This window comes from Clinocottus analis, unplaced genomic scaffold, assembly GCF_023055335.1.
Source record: "Clinocottus analis isolate CAN_PGR_092001 unplaced genomic scaffold, fCliAna1.0.p SCAF_11, whole genome shotgun sequence".
NCBI lineage: Eukaryota > Metazoa > Chordata > Actinopteri > Perciformes > Cottidae > Clinocottus > Clinocottus analis.
Window position 1 is genome coordinate 3,524,964 of NW_027175832.1, and position 16,481 is coordinate 3,541,444.

Below are 16,481 nucleotides of genomic sequence, written 5' to 3' on the forward strand. Positions count from 1 at the left end.
AGATGTATTTATGTCTTCTGGTTGGTTTTGATCTCCGGTGTTTTGTGTCACACGCGTGCATCTCCTGAGAAACTTAAGAACAAGCCGAGGAGAAGGAAGCATCAAGAATGCTTAATGTGAGTGGCTTTTTAAAAAAAGAATCCATTTAGTTTGGCTATTTTAGAGAGAACAAAGCGGAGGGAGTTTGAATTGAAAGGCTCCCATTGAAACTCTTGAGTCTGTTGATGCCTCTGTGCGACGGCCGTTGTCAAACATCCTCCCACTGAACCGCTGTGACGCCCAGACTGTGACAAGAACATGAAGAAAACACTACAAAGGTGCCGCGCTTTCTTTTCACCAGATTTGGGTTTTTGCACCAAAGAATCTCAGCTGCATAATTGTTTATTTTATTCCACTTGCTCTCTGTCTTTCCAAAAGATTTTTTCATAAGCTCTACACTTTGGTGGGTTTTTTATTATTATGCCATCTCTTCTCTTTTTCAATTCCTTTGCAGTTCAAGTCATACATCATGCATATCTCTATGGCCCATAGACTATATTCTAATCAGAATCAATAATTGAGTTATTCTCAGATGAAGCTGCACTGTGCGATGGGGATCCATATGCGGTGAACATTAAAACTTATCATCCAATCCCACAAACATCGCCTCCCAAGTCGAGCTCGACTCCACCTGCAGGGCCTCCATCCCGCGCATTGAATGCCAGATGCCTCTGAATTATCGATTTTGAGACTAAATATAAGGTTTTGAGATCCTGTTGCATGTTTCCCACATGGCCACTCGTGGTACTACAATATGATATAGAATGAATACTTTATATTCTTAAGAAAGTCACGACAATACATAACGGTGGTTTAGTGGTTTCATAACTACGACACAGTATATTCCTATAGGCAAACTTTATTTACAACAGTTTATATACAGACGCACAAACGGAAACAATGGGTTAATAAGAGGGAAACAATCCACTCACACAGACACAGACAGTGAGCCACCACATCCTCATCAGTCCAACATTAGAAAGACCTTTTTCTCATTGTATATGATGAATTCTTTCATTTCCACAGATTAGATTGTCTGCTGCAGTTCTGTTCGTGTGTGTGTGTTTGGTTGTGTGTGTGTGTGTGTTCCCTAAGCGATGTAATAACCAAGCCAGACGTCAGTGGCTCCTATAACACTCTCTCCCTCTGTACACACACACACAACCCGAGGGACTCATGGCCCACACACTGGGCAGACGTGGTTTGAGTTTAATAAGGTTTACAGTAGTGTGTGTGTGCGTGTGTGTGTCGTTGTGCGCGTGTCATTGTTCTTCTCGTCCAGGACATATGCTCTTTGGGGATTCCTCGTTTAAATGACAGGCCATAAATCTCTTTTTCAGAGGCCCATAATCAATAGTCCCCGGAGAGCATGGAAGGATGTCGAGATGTTGATTCACACGTTCATTAGGCCGGCTGCAGAAGGAGGATGTTGTCGTGTGAAAACCACACGAGGTGTGGATTATTGGTGTTAATGGTTTGAGTGGTCGTCTCCGTTCTCACTGGGCAATAACACGCGAGAGCTTTGGAAGATTTTCACGGCTTATTTCGTACAAAACAATACAATCCATCTTCGGTCTCGAGGGAAGTATTCGGGTTTGGTATTGATCTGCATGTGACGCATGTGCAATCAAAAGGCCACAGAGACTCGCAGGCTCACGAGTGACATGAGCTACAGTTAGGAGCTATCTACAGTTAGGAGACGGTTAGCATAGCTTAGCATAAAAACTGTAAACAAAAAAATCACAATGTGCCATTTTTTACACTTGCACGCAAGATAACGTGTTAATTTATGAGATTAGATTTATGTGTTCAAGAGATTGTATTACTTTTGGACCCGTCTTCATGCTAAGCTAAGGTAATCATCCTGCTGGAGCTTCATATTTAACCTGCAGACATGGGAGTGGTCAATCAATATCCTCATCTCGCGCGCTGCTATTCCAGGCTATTGTCAAACTATTCCATTAATTTAATCAAAATTTTATAACAAAGCAACTGCAGTTATGTCAGGAAATGTTAACTAAAAGTTTGTAATCCTCACAACCTGCACAGGTGAGAAGATAATCAGTGACCATATGGAATCTGGACTGAGCAAAATAAGCTTTTCATTGAGTAGAATAACTGTATCTGTGCATATGACAGTAAAAACGTCTTGAATCTTGATTCTGAAGGACATTTGCTTCCAGTTCACAAAAAAAAGAAAACATGGAGGAAATGTGCTTCCGTTCTGCAACAGCTGCAATGATTCCTTCATGAGAGCGCATCAGAAGAACAAAAGGAGATTAAAAAAAATAAAACGATTAAAGAAAGGTCGAGCCTCTTTGTTTCTCCCATCGTTTAGTCTCCTGGGGGACTCGTACAGACGTCGAGTTTCTTTTCTGGGCAAATTGAGAGAATGAGATGTGGTGATTGCTCCTCGTCGGTGAGCGCTGTAATTTCAAGGTGACGCGTCACCGTCCTCATGCCGTCACACTGCTCAGCGCTGGCGGTGGCCACACTGCTGCAATGTCATCCCTCCAGCTTCATTTGATTTGTCTTCCTCCACCACTGCTGCCTTTCCCACACCGGCGTTCAATCACACTGCTGCGTCTGCCGGAGCCTGACGAGTTCCTGACACCGTGCAGCTCATCGCCGCGCTCTACTCCACCTCACAATTCCTTCTTTTTTCATCCAATGTCTCCAATTTTGAAGCACGGTAACCAAAGTGGTGTCATCAGCTTGTTGATTGAGCGGTTGCTTATTTGTCCTCTCCTGTGCCTACGATGTGATCGGTTCCACATTCGTGGATCAAAACACTTTTAAAATCGACAGATATTTTGTCGTTAAGTTTGGAGGCTAGCATCCCACACATGGCCAGCTCCACGTCAGTGTGGGTCAACATGTGTACATGCGTGTGGATGTATGTGCATCCCACACATCTCCGTCTTTCAGCTGGCCTCATGTTGTGGAGCCTGGAGCTCACAGTACGCTGTAAGTAGTGAACTCATTCAACGCCTCTTTCCTGTTTGAGTTGTATGTGATTGTCTAAATGTGATCCAACTTTATTGAGAGATTATTATGGTGTATATGAAATGCAAAACATTTGATAATGGTTCATTTAATAAGGGGACAGTGCGCTTGAATAAAAACATTTCTGTTTAAAGTGCCAAGAGGCTGTTTTACCATCCGTCGTCCCAAGAGGCCAAAAACTTAAAATAAACCTAAAAGCAGAAATAAAATGAAATGTACAAGGATTATGAAATGTCGACGCTGCTGAAAACAACAGAAGACATGCAGGTAGATGATGACAACAGACAAACAAACAGCAGGAAAAAAACATCAAATCTAAACTCAAAAACTGTGTGTGGAGGCGGACTGACAGTTTATTAAGACTTTAAATTGTTAAGATACTGGTGAGGGATATTCTCCTGCAAAATTTACATAAAAAGAAGATTTCCATATAATCCAGTTCCATATAAATTCAAATGGATTTCGTGTGTGAGCACTTATACTCTTTTTCTTTGTGACAAGAGAAATATTGAATCATTAAGACCCCCCCCCTCCTCCTCTTAGTGACTGGGCTTCAGACAGAGTGCAGCAATCAGAGCTAATGGTCCTGCACACACTGTTTTCACATCATGCGTCAGGTGGCTGCTGGATATTAAACATTTTTATCATGTGAGCTACTGCTAACACACCCACTAACACATCTGGGCCAACTTTTTGAAGAACAGATGTTTAATATCTCGATGTGTCTTGTGACTGAGGTGTTGAAATACTCTGCTGGGATGTGCGTGTGACGTCTGTGTGTGTATGTGTGTGTGTGTGTGTGTATCTGTGTGTGTCATTCCTCAACTCGAACCCTCAGGAACTGACTGACGTCAGCTGGTAAATAATTATATGTAATTTCTGCTTGCATTCCTCTGATTTCATGTGTTTTCATGTTCCATCTTTAATCCTTCACGTTGGAGTGTAAATGTGATTTATTGGGCGGGCACTTCTTGCCTCTTTGTTTTCCTTTTCTTGATGCCTCCATTCCTCTATTGGTAACAAATACATACAATAAACCACCTCTCTTGCTCTCCACAGGCTATTCAACTGCAACCAAAGCCTCGCATGGGATCGATAAACCAAGGGATTACAGGAAAGTGTTTTCATGACACATTATGAAGTTACAGGCAAATAATAATGGGAACAACCTTTTCCTATTTATGTTTTTATTCAAACCTCACCACCTTTCATTTTCAGGAAAATGTACAATGCAAAGGTTTAACATCTGTGACTGCTTCTTCAGTAATATTAATGTCAAATTAGAGTAAATTGACTGCAGATTGTTCCTCATTCACACAATGCGGACCGCCTCCGGCTCAGTCACGTGCTGTTAATGTGACAATCAAGATTATTAGCAGTAATCTCAACTTCTCTTTCATCCAGGGGCATCCCTAGACAACATTAACTACCACCTCCACAGTCTAGCCTGCCAGTCTCATGCATTTAATGTTCATCCCTTCATGGTGTCCTCAGAGTATCTGTTTCATACAAGCGAGCCAGTGAGAGGAAGAAATCACATTATCCACATTGTTTTCAGTTCAATGGAACCAGAGGGGTTAATTAAACAAAACGTTTGCCACATAAAGGGACGGGTTTCATGCCTGTCTAAAGTAGCAAATGGAGACAGTCACATCATCTTTCATCGTGTTTAATGGAAACAATATGATTTGTATAGGGGCATATCAGCACTATGAGGGTAATTCATGAAATATCTACACAAACCAAAGACACAATACACACACTTAGCCGCGGATTACAGAAGGTGAAGTTACATAGACCGTGGGCAGTGTGTGGGATGTCGGCATTGAAAAAGGTACAACATCCAACATTTAATGAACAACAAAATGCAGAGTTGGAGCCTCCAAGAGTTGAACTTTGGAACAAAAGACGAGCGATTGTTGACTTGGAGGTTTGTGTGCGCTTCACCCTCTGGGTTTGACACTGAATCATCCTCCCACAGAAAACCTGCAGGGAGGACGTCACACAACTGTACAGACAGCGCACGCTGTGGTCGGTGGTTTAGATTCACTGCCACAGTAACGCAGACGCCGTCAGAGGAACAACTCATTCAGATGTTTGCTATTTAAGTCCTTAAAAAAAGCTATTGAAGTCCAAAAGAAGCCAGAACTAACACATGATGTGCTTATTATACCCAGGCATTGGAAAATAAAAAACAAACTTTTCAAATAAATAAATACTTTCTAGTTTTCTTTGGTATTCTATGGAGGACCCAACATGACTTAAGAGTCAATAAATGCATGAATAAATACAGGAATAAATAAATAAATACTTAAATGTATAAATAAGTAAATAAATACAGGAAAATATAATTATAAGTTATAAACAGGACATCATTAAATAAATCTATTTCTACATTTCTGTATTATTTTTCTGTATGTATTTATGTGTCCACATGTATTTCTTCATTTCTTTTTTTACTCCTGTATTTATTTATTCATGCTTTTATTTATTTATTCATGCATTTATTTATTTGTACTTCAGTCATTATCTGTCCTCCATACTTGTCGTCATCTGCAGTGGAGATTGCTGGACAACAACTTGATGTCGTCAAATTTTCATGTGATGAAGCAAAACTGTATACGGTGGAAACTGAACACTGCAAATCCAAAGCATCCTTTCATTTCAAAAAGAAAAACGGCAAAAAGAAAAAGACAAACAATGGTGTCCAACGTCTCCTCAGCAGCAACGTCACCATGTATAGAGGGAGGAGGATGTGGACAAACTACATGTTCAACACGCTGACAGACGGACTCTTCTCCCGCCTCCGTCCTCAAAGCGTTAAAGAGACTTCCTAATTGGAAATAATTGGTGTTAGCTGACTCACTTTCAAAGGCAATTAAAAAGAGTTAGACATCTGTTAAGAGTGAATGGCAACAGAGATATGGAGTCATGGGCACACTAATTAATTGAGAAAAGGTTGCTTCTCTGTCAACATTATCTTCGCTATCAAGAGAGACATTTTACACCACGAATTGAAGTATTTCAACTGTGAAAACCGTCTCGCAATTTCCTTTTTGCCTGCTCTCTGGCAGCAGCTGACACCTTTACAGCTGATGAACATGAGATCTGTCATCGGCACTTCTAAAAATATAAATAAATAACCGTCTGATGTCACGAGACACAAGTCTGAAGTCTTGAGATATTGGTGCAAAACAAGAGAACTCAACTGGAATGTCTATTCTCAAAAATATGTCACTGAATTGCAATTTTAAACTGTAGTGTTTTGTCTAACTGTTGAGAAAATGTCCTAGTTTGAAGACAGTGGTTCTCAAGTGGTGGTGCGTGAACCCCTGAGGGTACGTGAGGCACATGGAAATAAACAAAAAAAAAGATTAAAATCACATAACTTGTAGAATTAACTGAATACTTCTGGTGTTCTCATTCTTTGCTCAAGTGCTGGTCACTTTGTTTACGCCTATTCTTTAAAAACACAGTTGGTATATCAAACGTTAGGGATCACAGTTTCTTTCTTCTTTACGTCACATTCTCTCTCTGGTGGGTTCCCATCCTTAATATCTCCATCCATCCTTATTAGCGTACCTTCCTTTCAAGACATGTCCCTTCCCTCACAGGGTGTAATTGCCAGCCATGATCTTTGGCGTGTAAAGGATTGTGGTCCGTTGTGGTATCGGGGCTCCACGTCATACTCTGCAGGATGAGTCATAAGCCGTATTGTTCCTGTTCTGGAATAATGAGCCACTATTCTTCTGAGGGATCTTCTTCATGACACCACTGTATATGCTTCACTATATTCTAGCATGCAGGAGTCATATTATATTGTAAAAACTAAGATATTTAAGTTGTGTCATCCCAACAGTGTTGCATATCCTTAATGGGTTTTGTATAAAAATGTCTCTGAACTTTTTAACTTGGTGAAAAGTGTTTTTTAAAAATCATTAACTCATAAAGCCTTTCTTCAAGCGCTGAGGCAGCCAATAACAGGCCTTCAAAGAGGACGGGTCATTCCATCACAGTTTCATGCACCTTGCGACAATTAAAGTTACCCATCATGCATTGTGTCACACGTCTCAATAAAATGTAGCAGAGTTTCAATGATGATGATCATTCTTAATGGATCATTCTTACACAATTAATTGGGATCAAAGTTCATTATTTGACTTATATTTATGTTGACTATCAATATATTTATATTTGGGATCATATTCATAAGTTATGAACACTTAATTATTAATAATGATGTGTAGCACTTTATTGCAAACAGAAGAAAATACTTCTTTATGGTCAGACGTAGCAAAGTCTCGCATGCATATGCAAAGTGGAACTCCACCAGCTTTATTAAATTTACAAAACGCATTTTCTAGGTAATTGTACAGATTTTGACAGCTAATTCTAAGTGTAAATGCAAAACCCATGTCCCATTATGTTTCATTTTCACATTACCCTGAGATTATGTGGTAATATACATTTTACTGAGCCGTGGAATGAAAATTTGTGAAACATATGAGAAGTGTGTTTTTAATTTGACCCAATGAATTCATCTCACGATGGGCAAACCTTCCATAGCACAAAAGCCTTATTACCATCACGCTCTGGTCCCTTTTCCACGTGCCGAATGATGAGCCTTCTTTGCATGAAAATGTAGTCATTGACGTTAAAGCCCTCCCCCCCTCCTAATGGCAGTTTTTAAATGTATTTATTTTTGTTATCTTACGGCATTCAAGATGAATAAGCAGTACCAGAAGTACTCAGTTCCTTTATTAAAGGTCTGTATACGACAATCAGAACATTAAATAAAATAGATAGTGTATTGCTGATGTGACAAATGCAATATAGTTTTTATTCTTTGTCTTACGCACAAAAATAAATGAAAGCTACTTGCAATTCAAATATTTTCTAACCAGCTAAAACATACGTGCTGTTTTAATTGCACCTGTGGGAATGCCGTGTATTTAATCCATATGATGCATCATTGGAACTTGAGGAAAGCTGCTTATTATATAAAGATTACATAGCATTTAGGGATCATTAATGAAGGAAAGTGTTTGTGCATGAGTAATTTAAAATGAATCAACCACACACAGACTGCAGCTTTTGGTCTGCAGCTGCCCTTTCCCACCTCAGAGTTCATATTAAAGAGCGACACACATAATTAGCTTGGAAGAAGCTCTGTGGACGTTAGTCGGAGGGCAAAGAAGTGGGTGGATGTACGTGAATGGTTGGGTGGATGTGCTCTTTACTTTGACAAGGTACAAGGAAGGTCTGTAGCTCCACTGCACAGAAACATGTCACGGCAAAGACGCTGCGACAGGACAGCAGAGAAAGGAAAGACGTAAGCAAAGAAGAAAAGAGAAAATGAAGAAAAACAACTTATTTACGACAACATTTCAGCACCATTGCCCTGTGTTTTTATGTTTAGGGACAGAATAAAACTTCAATTAGCATAAGTCAGATGGGCCAGCGGAGAAACTCAATACACTGACAGGGAGCATTGTTGTGCCTCAGAAGTACGTTATGAGCACAACATCAACACACACAATACTCAAACACAAAAACTGCACTGTATCTTGTGGGCCATTTGTGTGCCGTTTGTTTGTGACATCGACACATCTCTCTCGGGTCAATAAGGTAACTGTAGGATTGTAGGAGGTGAGAAGCACCAACATTCATAATTTGTCCACCTAATGATGAGAATATTAAAAGGTCAGGTACAAATTGCAAATATTGTCCTCTCGCTGTAGAAAAACACTCAACTCTCATGAAAATATGGTTCTAATGCATATTACTGCTGAGAGGCTCTGTGCGCGCATTTAAAACAACATGGTGAATTTATTACTTAAAGCTTTTAAAAATCCCCTCATGTAATGCAAATTAGGTTTGTCCATTTTCACATGATGTTGCTGCTGTTCATTTTGTGTTTATCTGGAATACAGAGTATTAAAAGTTGTTGTGGTTTTCGACAAAGCCATGTGATGTGTTGCGCTCATACTTGCCTCATGGGCCGGAGCAGCTGCAGTAACCTCACAGGCTAGTGTTTACTATAAATGTACCTTCTGCACAGATCATAAAAGCAAAGTGAACCTAAAACCCACATGTTGGAATCGGCCGCCCGCAGGGGAACAAACCACCTCGGATTTCAAGTCAAATGTTAACCAATTGGGCTGTTGGCGAGGACGGCTGACGCAGAATGTGTTGCTTTTCATAACAGGGATCCTTATGAATCATGCTCAAGATGGAATATTTTGTAATGCTTGCTTCATTTGCTCAGCACTGGAAAGTTTATATAACCAAGGTCTTTCAACTTAGTACCTGATCGACATTTTGCCTGCAGGAAGATTGTCACAGCTACATTTCAACGGACATATTCCATCTGAGAATATAGACCATGTCCAGTGCTCAAAATCACAGAAACCATTCTTCATTTTTAGGTGGAAATAGAACATAAACTGTATCTAAATGGTTGCGTGAGGTGACAGTGGAATAAAACACTTGACTGTTTGTGCGTTGCAATTATACGCACAATGTGCAGTGCAAGAAGCTTGTCAGCGACTGGAACCGTTAAATATCAAAGCAGGGCGATATTTTAACGCGTATGAATGTTTTAACTTGTTTGATTACATGATTGACTTTTATTGTGAGGAGCATGGAAACAAGAAGTGATTTTACTTTGAAGACAGGAAGTAGAATGATGTCAACGTGCCCCATTTATTTTTCTTCCTCATTATATTGGGTTTACAGAGACATCTAGTGATTGTTATTGTATGTGTGTGAGACTTTATATTTTCCAGACACAGACTTTTTTTTAAATGTTAAATCATAACTTAGTTAATGAGTAATCATAATTACAACTAAATGGAGACATCAGAGCTGCAAACCTTGAACTGATGACTCGAAACTCTTAAAGAAATATAAAGCTCCCCTTTTGATCATGTTACATTACCAGTACCAAGTTTACCTTATAGTCCCACGCCGTACATATTGAATAATAAATCATGTAATCCAGAGTTTGGCTGGCACACTAATTATAAATTATTGATCAAAAAACATATTTTAGAAAATACATAAGACTATAGCATACTCACCCCTTCAGTCTTCATCAGCCATTCTTTCATGATCTCCAGATGAACACAGTAAACCAGCATTAGATTATAACTGTGACCTCACAGAGACATTAAATAAATGACACTCGTCATGTGTTTTGCACACAGGCAGTTGGCAAGCCGACTGAGTTTCCCAGGTGAACAAATACATAAAAAAATACCTACATTATTTCCGACAATAGCGAAAACAAGAGGTTTTGATATTGACGTAATTGTAGGAATAGCAGTGTTGTGGGTGAAGAAGTTTGCTATTTCCGGATAGCCATGTGTATTTCACACAACTACGATGCCCCGCTTATGGCTTCAGCGATTGGTCGGTGCAGCCATAGGGACGGCCCTCCTCGTACTCTCATTGGGTAGTTTATTAAACCCCCTTTTCCTGATTGGTCCGCAGCGTCACGCAGCTATTGGCTGAATTCCCGCAACGACAATTTGAAAAGCGGTGCTCTGCTCACAGACTGAGACCCACACGGAGAAAGGAAGAGAGACAAAGATCAGGACGTAGTCTATTTAAAAACCAAGGTAAGAATTAATAAACGTTTCACAGTAACTACATTTAAAGTGTATTTTGCTCAAGCCGGTATGTTTAATTGTTTCGCTATCAGATGTTTGTATTAATTAAATTAAAGACAGCTGCGGGGATGTGTCAATGCAGTTCAGGGGGTTACACGTTGTTTAAATATCCATCTTAAACCGCCTGAGCGAGCTGATTCACCATTAATTCAACGTGAACTCTTGCATTTAGCAAAACGTCCCCGCTATGCTGGACGGGGAGGACGGTGCCCAGCTGCAGTGCTGCGTGACGGTGGAGCATCTGAACGCCTGCGGGCAGGCCACCCGGAGGCAGCTCATCCGTAAAGCCTCGGTCATTCTGGGCCGGAATGAGTTCCAGGACATTATCCTCCGGGTGCACGACGCAAAAGTCCCGCAAAATTATCATCTCAAAGAATTCAAGCTTTTTACAAAGTTCGTCAGAGAAGGGAAGTGCACCGTGAAACTGCTCCCTGAGAACATCCAGGTGCTCATCTCCAACTGCCCCCCTGACCGACTGAACCTCTTCCTCAAAACCCTGAGCATCAAGCACCAGGCCCGGATGAGCAGCAAGCCCATGACCGAGCGAGAGAAGCTCAACGCCGGTCTGCCCCGCAGCTTCGAGGCCATCAGCCCGCTGCAACTGAAGGATATCAAGAAGGTCAACGAGATGAGGAGCACCGTGGCGCCCAAAGGGCCGACAGACCGCACCAACAGGACAACTGCAGCTGGAAGAGGACAGCAGGTCAAAAGGTCAAGAAGTGACACCAACTTCAGCCCAGTGAGTGGAAAACACTCACACATACAATGGTATCTCGTCTAGCAGACTACTGCCCTCACGTGTTCCCTCCTGCATCCATGTCATAGTCTGTCTTTTGTATCTAATCAGTTGAATGTGTTTGATTCAGGTGAAAGCCAACCCAAGCAAAAAGCCCATCCTGGCTCTGCCTTCACGTAAGCTGAATAAAGATCAGGCCGCTGTCCTCACTGCCGTGCTGCGTGGCAAGAATGTCTTCTTTACTGGAAGTGCCGGTAAGTCTGTGACAATTAAATACAGCTACATTTGTGCAAAATGTTGGTATTAACTGTCTAAAACGATATGCCTGATGATGCATTCTGCAGAACTGTCTTACTGAAATATGTATTATTGATGCTATTTAGTTGTAAATATAACAGTTTATCATGATCTCCTCCAAAAGAGAATTTTATGTAAATATTTTTATGACATTTGTAGTATTCTTCTGGCAATAAAATGAAATTGTCAGTTTTAAGGTCCTTTTTTTGACTGTTTTTCAGGCACAGGAAAGTCCTTCTTACTGAAGAGAATCATGGGATCGCTTCCTCCAAAAAACACATTTGCCACAGCCAGCACAGGAGTAGCTGCATGTCACATCGGAGGAACAACATTACACAACTTTGCCGGTGAGTTGTCGTGTCTTTGCAGAGATAAAACGGACTTGACACAAATGTGTCTCTGTAAATGATACACGTGGTGAGAGATGCACAGGTTATTTTTCCCTTCAACAAGTTACTATATACAATATTGCATGTTATCCAATTAATAAATGTTGTGATTTGAGGTTCAGAAACTTCTCTTCCTTCTGGTGCCTTTTTGGAAAGGTTATCTTTTGAGTATTTGCAGGTGTTATAGAATTGGGTCGCCTCTGACCGCCAGTGTTTCCTCTCGTGCTCTCTCAGGTATTGGCTCTGGCTCTGCCCCGCTGGAGCAGTGCATCCAGCTGGCCCAGAGGCCCGGCGTGCTGCAGCACTGGACCAGCTGTCGCCACCTCATCATCGACGAGGTTTCCATGGTGGAGGCCCAGTTCTTTGACAAGCTGGAGTCGGTGGCAAGGTGAGATGACTGTGACGCTACAGTGGTTCAAGATGTCTTTGGAGACTTTTGACATGTTTGACTACTGTGTCATTTATTGCTAAGTGCTTTTCTGACCTGTTTTATTTTATTTTATTAAATTGGCAAAAATAATTTATTCATATTGTATTTTATAAAACTTCTGATTTGGAGCTACCGTGTTAAGCCGTAATATTGAAGTTGTATCACAATATTCATCTTCTTGCTGCTCTCCTGTAGGTCGGTCAGGAGGTCCACTGAGCCGTTTGGGGGCATTCAACTGATCGTATGTGGCGACTTCCTCCAGCTGCCTCCTGTTTCTAAAGGAAAAGAAAAGGCCAGCTTCTGCTTCCAGGTCAGACCACCGTGCATCTAAGGATTTATGCATTTTTGTTTTTCAGATGGGTTGAATGCAGAGGTCAAATTTCATCTATGCAACAATAAAAAATAGTGTTTACATTTTCAATCCCAGAACATTTGAACTTCTCAGCAATCCGTCATGCCTGTAGTTTGGGCCTGTGCGTGTCTTCTCTAACTGGAAGTAAAAACTGGATACAAAAAGCTTCACCAGGACTGTAGAGGCGTGTTTACATTAGTTTAGGTCCTCAGAGGTTGTTCCAAGTACCTGCTAGTCAGTAACATTTGTTTGTGACTGTTCCATGACTCAGCATTTGTCCTACACACTGTGCTTCCTGAAGCGCATTAATGGTTATTATTATTGTTGTATTTTTATTGTTTATGACCTTTTCCTCCCCTCCAGGCCAGGAGTTGGCATAAGGTCATCCAGGTCAACATGGAGCTGATGGAAGTGCGCAGGCAAACTGACCAGTCCTTCATCTCCCTCTTACAGGCAGTGAGGGTGGGCAGGTGACGTAATGGCACTGTTCTGTTTTAGTTTTTTTACCCACACAATTTAATGGCTGAAATGTGTTTTCTGTTCTGCTAATGGGATTTCAGAGCACACCCATTACCAAACTAATGCGTTTCAGCTAATGCAGTTACGGGTCTTTCAGGAATAGCATGTTCTAAAGCCAAATGTGTCTTAATTCAAACCATTCAGGGTGACAGAGGAAGTCACCACTAAGCTGATGGGCAGCGCCTACCATCAGATCGAGAGGGACGGCATTCTAGCGACCAGGCTGTGCACGCACAAGGACGACGTGGAGCTCACCAACGAGAACAAACTCCAGCAGCTGCCAGGTCCGACGTGTTTGATTAGGTTTTCTTTTCCGCTTTAACAGGTGTTTGTTTGGCTCAAATCATGGTTAAAAAAAATGGTAAAAACCTATTTCCATCACATATTTTCAGTCTCAGCCAAACATCAGTTATTTCCTGAAGAAGCGTGTACACGTTTCATTTTGTTAGCCATAGCTGCATCAGGAAATTGGAAGGCGTGTTTGATCCCCTGTAGGATTGGTTTTGTGCTCTGCTTTCTTTTTGTTCTTTACATGACCGTTTACGTTTCCTCAGGGTCAGTGCGTGTGTTTGAGGCACTGGACAGCGACCCAGCTCTGGCGAAGACGATCGACGGCCACAGCCCCGTCAGCAGACTGCTCCAGCTCAAAGTGGGAGCTCAGGTGAGCCTGTGTTATTGGAACGTTACACTTTTTTCTTCTATGTTGATCGAACTGCGCTCAATTTGAGCGACGACAAAATGTAACTCTTGTTCTTTTTGAAGGTCATGCTCACCAAGAACCTGGATGTTGCTCGAGGTCTGGTGAACGGAGCGCGAGGGCTCGTGGTGGCGTTTGAGTCTGGAAAACATGGTTGGTATTTGATTTATCTTGAAATGTATTGCAGGAACCTTTTCTCAGAAAATGTTGTTGGATGTTATCTTTAGTTGTAATAACGTATACGCTTAGTGGCAAGATAATTGCATAGGATTACTTAAAAGAATAGTCACTGTGGGATATTTCAAAGGAGAATAACTTATGGCAAATGCCCTTAACCAAAATACAGATAGTGTCTTCTCAGTCATAACAGTGGTGGTAGATTCTCGTCCATCCACGTACTGAACCCAGTGCCTGCGTTTCCTCAGGACTCCCACGTGTACGTTTCCTTTGTGGCGCCACAGAGGTGCTGAAAGCCGAGCGCTGGGTTTTTAAGTCGGGCAGTGGGATCCACCTGAGTCGACAGCAGCTGCCACTCAAACTGGCCTGGGCCATCTCCATCCACAAGAGCCAGGTGAGAACCGGTTCAGTCGCAGCTCTCACAAGACTGTTGTTGAAGACTCTTTTTGGATGGATGAATGAATGGATGGATGGATGGATAACTTTATTAATCACCAGTGGGGAAACTCACTTATCACCATGGACGACAACAGACTCATACAGACAAGGTTATCGGTGCACAACAGACAAAACACATTACAAGAAGAAATACCAGAAAATGGCATATGACACATAACCGACATAGAAAGATGCTCAATTTAAATCTAAAAACCACCAGGACGCCAGTGTTTTGTGGTCGTCTTTGTGGAGACATTCCTGATCCACAGAGGATACACCCTAAATATTTTAGGTCCCCAAACTTTGTTTTTCTAGCACCTCGAGCAGACCAGATTTTTCACCTGAGTAAATTTTCTCTATCTACGGGAAAGATTGGCACAACATTTGAAGCTGACATTCGTGACCAGATGATGAAATAAAAGATTTTGGAAAGAACAAGAAAAAAATTGTATCTGAAGGAAAAAGGTTCCTACTTAGTTTAAAAACCACAGAGCAGACGGAAGAAGAGAAACTCGGCCACGGTGAGTATGAACAGACACAATAATGCTATTTGATGAGGGGAAATTGCTTCAGGCCTGGTCAGACGCGCTCGGCACACCAACACCGTATTAACGCTTCCCAAAAATGAGCTGTAATCATCATCTCTCAGCTGCCTCACCACCAGCTCCCTGACCTCTGCCTCAGATATTGGTTGGAGAGGAAAAGGGTCCCTCTTGGTAATGGAGTTCATGGGTTATGACCAGTGTGTGTGTGTGTGTTCTATAGCAGAGGAGCTAAAGCACGGGGGAAATGAGAAAATCCCACACATTTCAGAGGAAATGAGTGGAGATCAAATAAATGATATAACTGAGATAAACGGAGTGGGTGGAGATGATGCACTTTGAATCTTGATTTTGAAAACGTTTTGTGTAAAATACTGGAATTTTCATCTACCAATGCTTTATTTTAAGCAATCCACATGACAATACATTCTAGGTTGTACAATTCCTTTTCTGACCTGCTTTTTTTTTTTTCTTTAAAAAAAAAAAATACATATTTTAGGGAATGACACTCGACTGTGTGGAAATCTCTCTGGCGCGTGTGTTTGAGAGCGGGCAGGCCTACGTGGCTTTGTCTCGGGCTCGAAGTCTGGAGGGTCTGCGGGTGATGGACTTCGACCCCCTCGTGGTCCGGGCCGATCCAGACGTTCTCATGTTCTACAAGAAACTGAGGAAGGAGCGGCTGCTCATGCAGGTGAGTGCATAACCTGTGGACGTGTTGCTTGATTACTTTAGCTTTCATGACGCGTCAACCATGATGTGTCTAGTGCACAAAGTACAAACGATTACTGTAGGATCACATAAAACACAAACATAACACCACAGAGCTGCAGCAGTCGTAACACTGTTCAGTCTCATCGTAACGTGATTTGTCTCCACAGGCCTCTATGGATGATTTTCTTGACAACGGCAACAAAAAGAACTCAGCGATATGGTGAATACATTTCCATCGGCTGTGACATTATGCACCGTGTGCATGAATTATCTGTATTTTATCATGTTGTATTCCTCGTGGGACAACTTGATTTTCTTAAAACTAAGGCAATAACAGTCATCTGCACTTTACCTCATGGTTTGTTTTTGCAGCAATTGAAGTGACACTGCCACCTCTTGGTCACTTTTTTCAAGAGCTTATTTATGTCTTTTTTTTATATTATTTATCATGATTATTGGTATGTATTCCAATAAA

The 16,481-nt window shown here is 41.4% G+C and overlaps 1 protein-coding gene across 1 annotated transcript; it reads left to right on the plus strand.

The window, feature by feature from the left end:
- Positions 1–10,570: 10,570 nt before the first annotated feature.
- Positions 10,571–16,353, plus strand: pif1 (PIF1 5'-to-3' DNA helicase homolog (S. cerevisiae)). Its single transcript, XM_068570107.1, has 13 exons — positions 10,571–10,667; positions 10,891–11,457; positions 11,585–11,708; positions 11,973–12,098; positions 12,375–12,528; positions 12,766–12,880; positions 13,286–13,392; positions 13,586–13,725; positions 13,996–14,102; positions 14,204–14,291; positions 14,564–14,709; positions 15,795–15,986; positions 16,174–16,353. The coding sequence occupies exons 2-13, from the start codon at positions 10,906–10,908 to the stop codon at positions 16,228–16,230; spliced, it is 1,908 nt and encodes a 635-aa protein (XP_068426208.1). The 5' UTR covers positions 10,571–10,667; positions 10,891–10,905; the 3' UTR covers positions 16,231–16,353.
- The last annotated feature ends 128 nt before the right edge of the window (positions 16,354–16,481 follow it).

What these genes read in the sequence shown, in the direction of transcription:
- pif1 (XM_068570107.1), top strand. Translation starts at nt 10,906, where the DNA reads ATGCTGGACGGGGAGGACGGTGCCCAGCTGCAGTGCTGCGTGACGGTG. An exon ending in GTGACACCAACTTCAGCCCA is followed by an intron (nt 11,458 to 11,584) that starts GTGAGTGGAAAA and finishes TGTTTGATTCAG; the next exon opens with GTGAAAGCCAACCCAAGCAA. An exon ending in CAGGCAGTGAGGGTGGGCAG is followed by an intron (nt 13,393 to 13,585) that starts GTGACGTAATGG and finishes CAAACCATTCAG; the next exon opens with GGTGACAGAGGAAGTCACCA.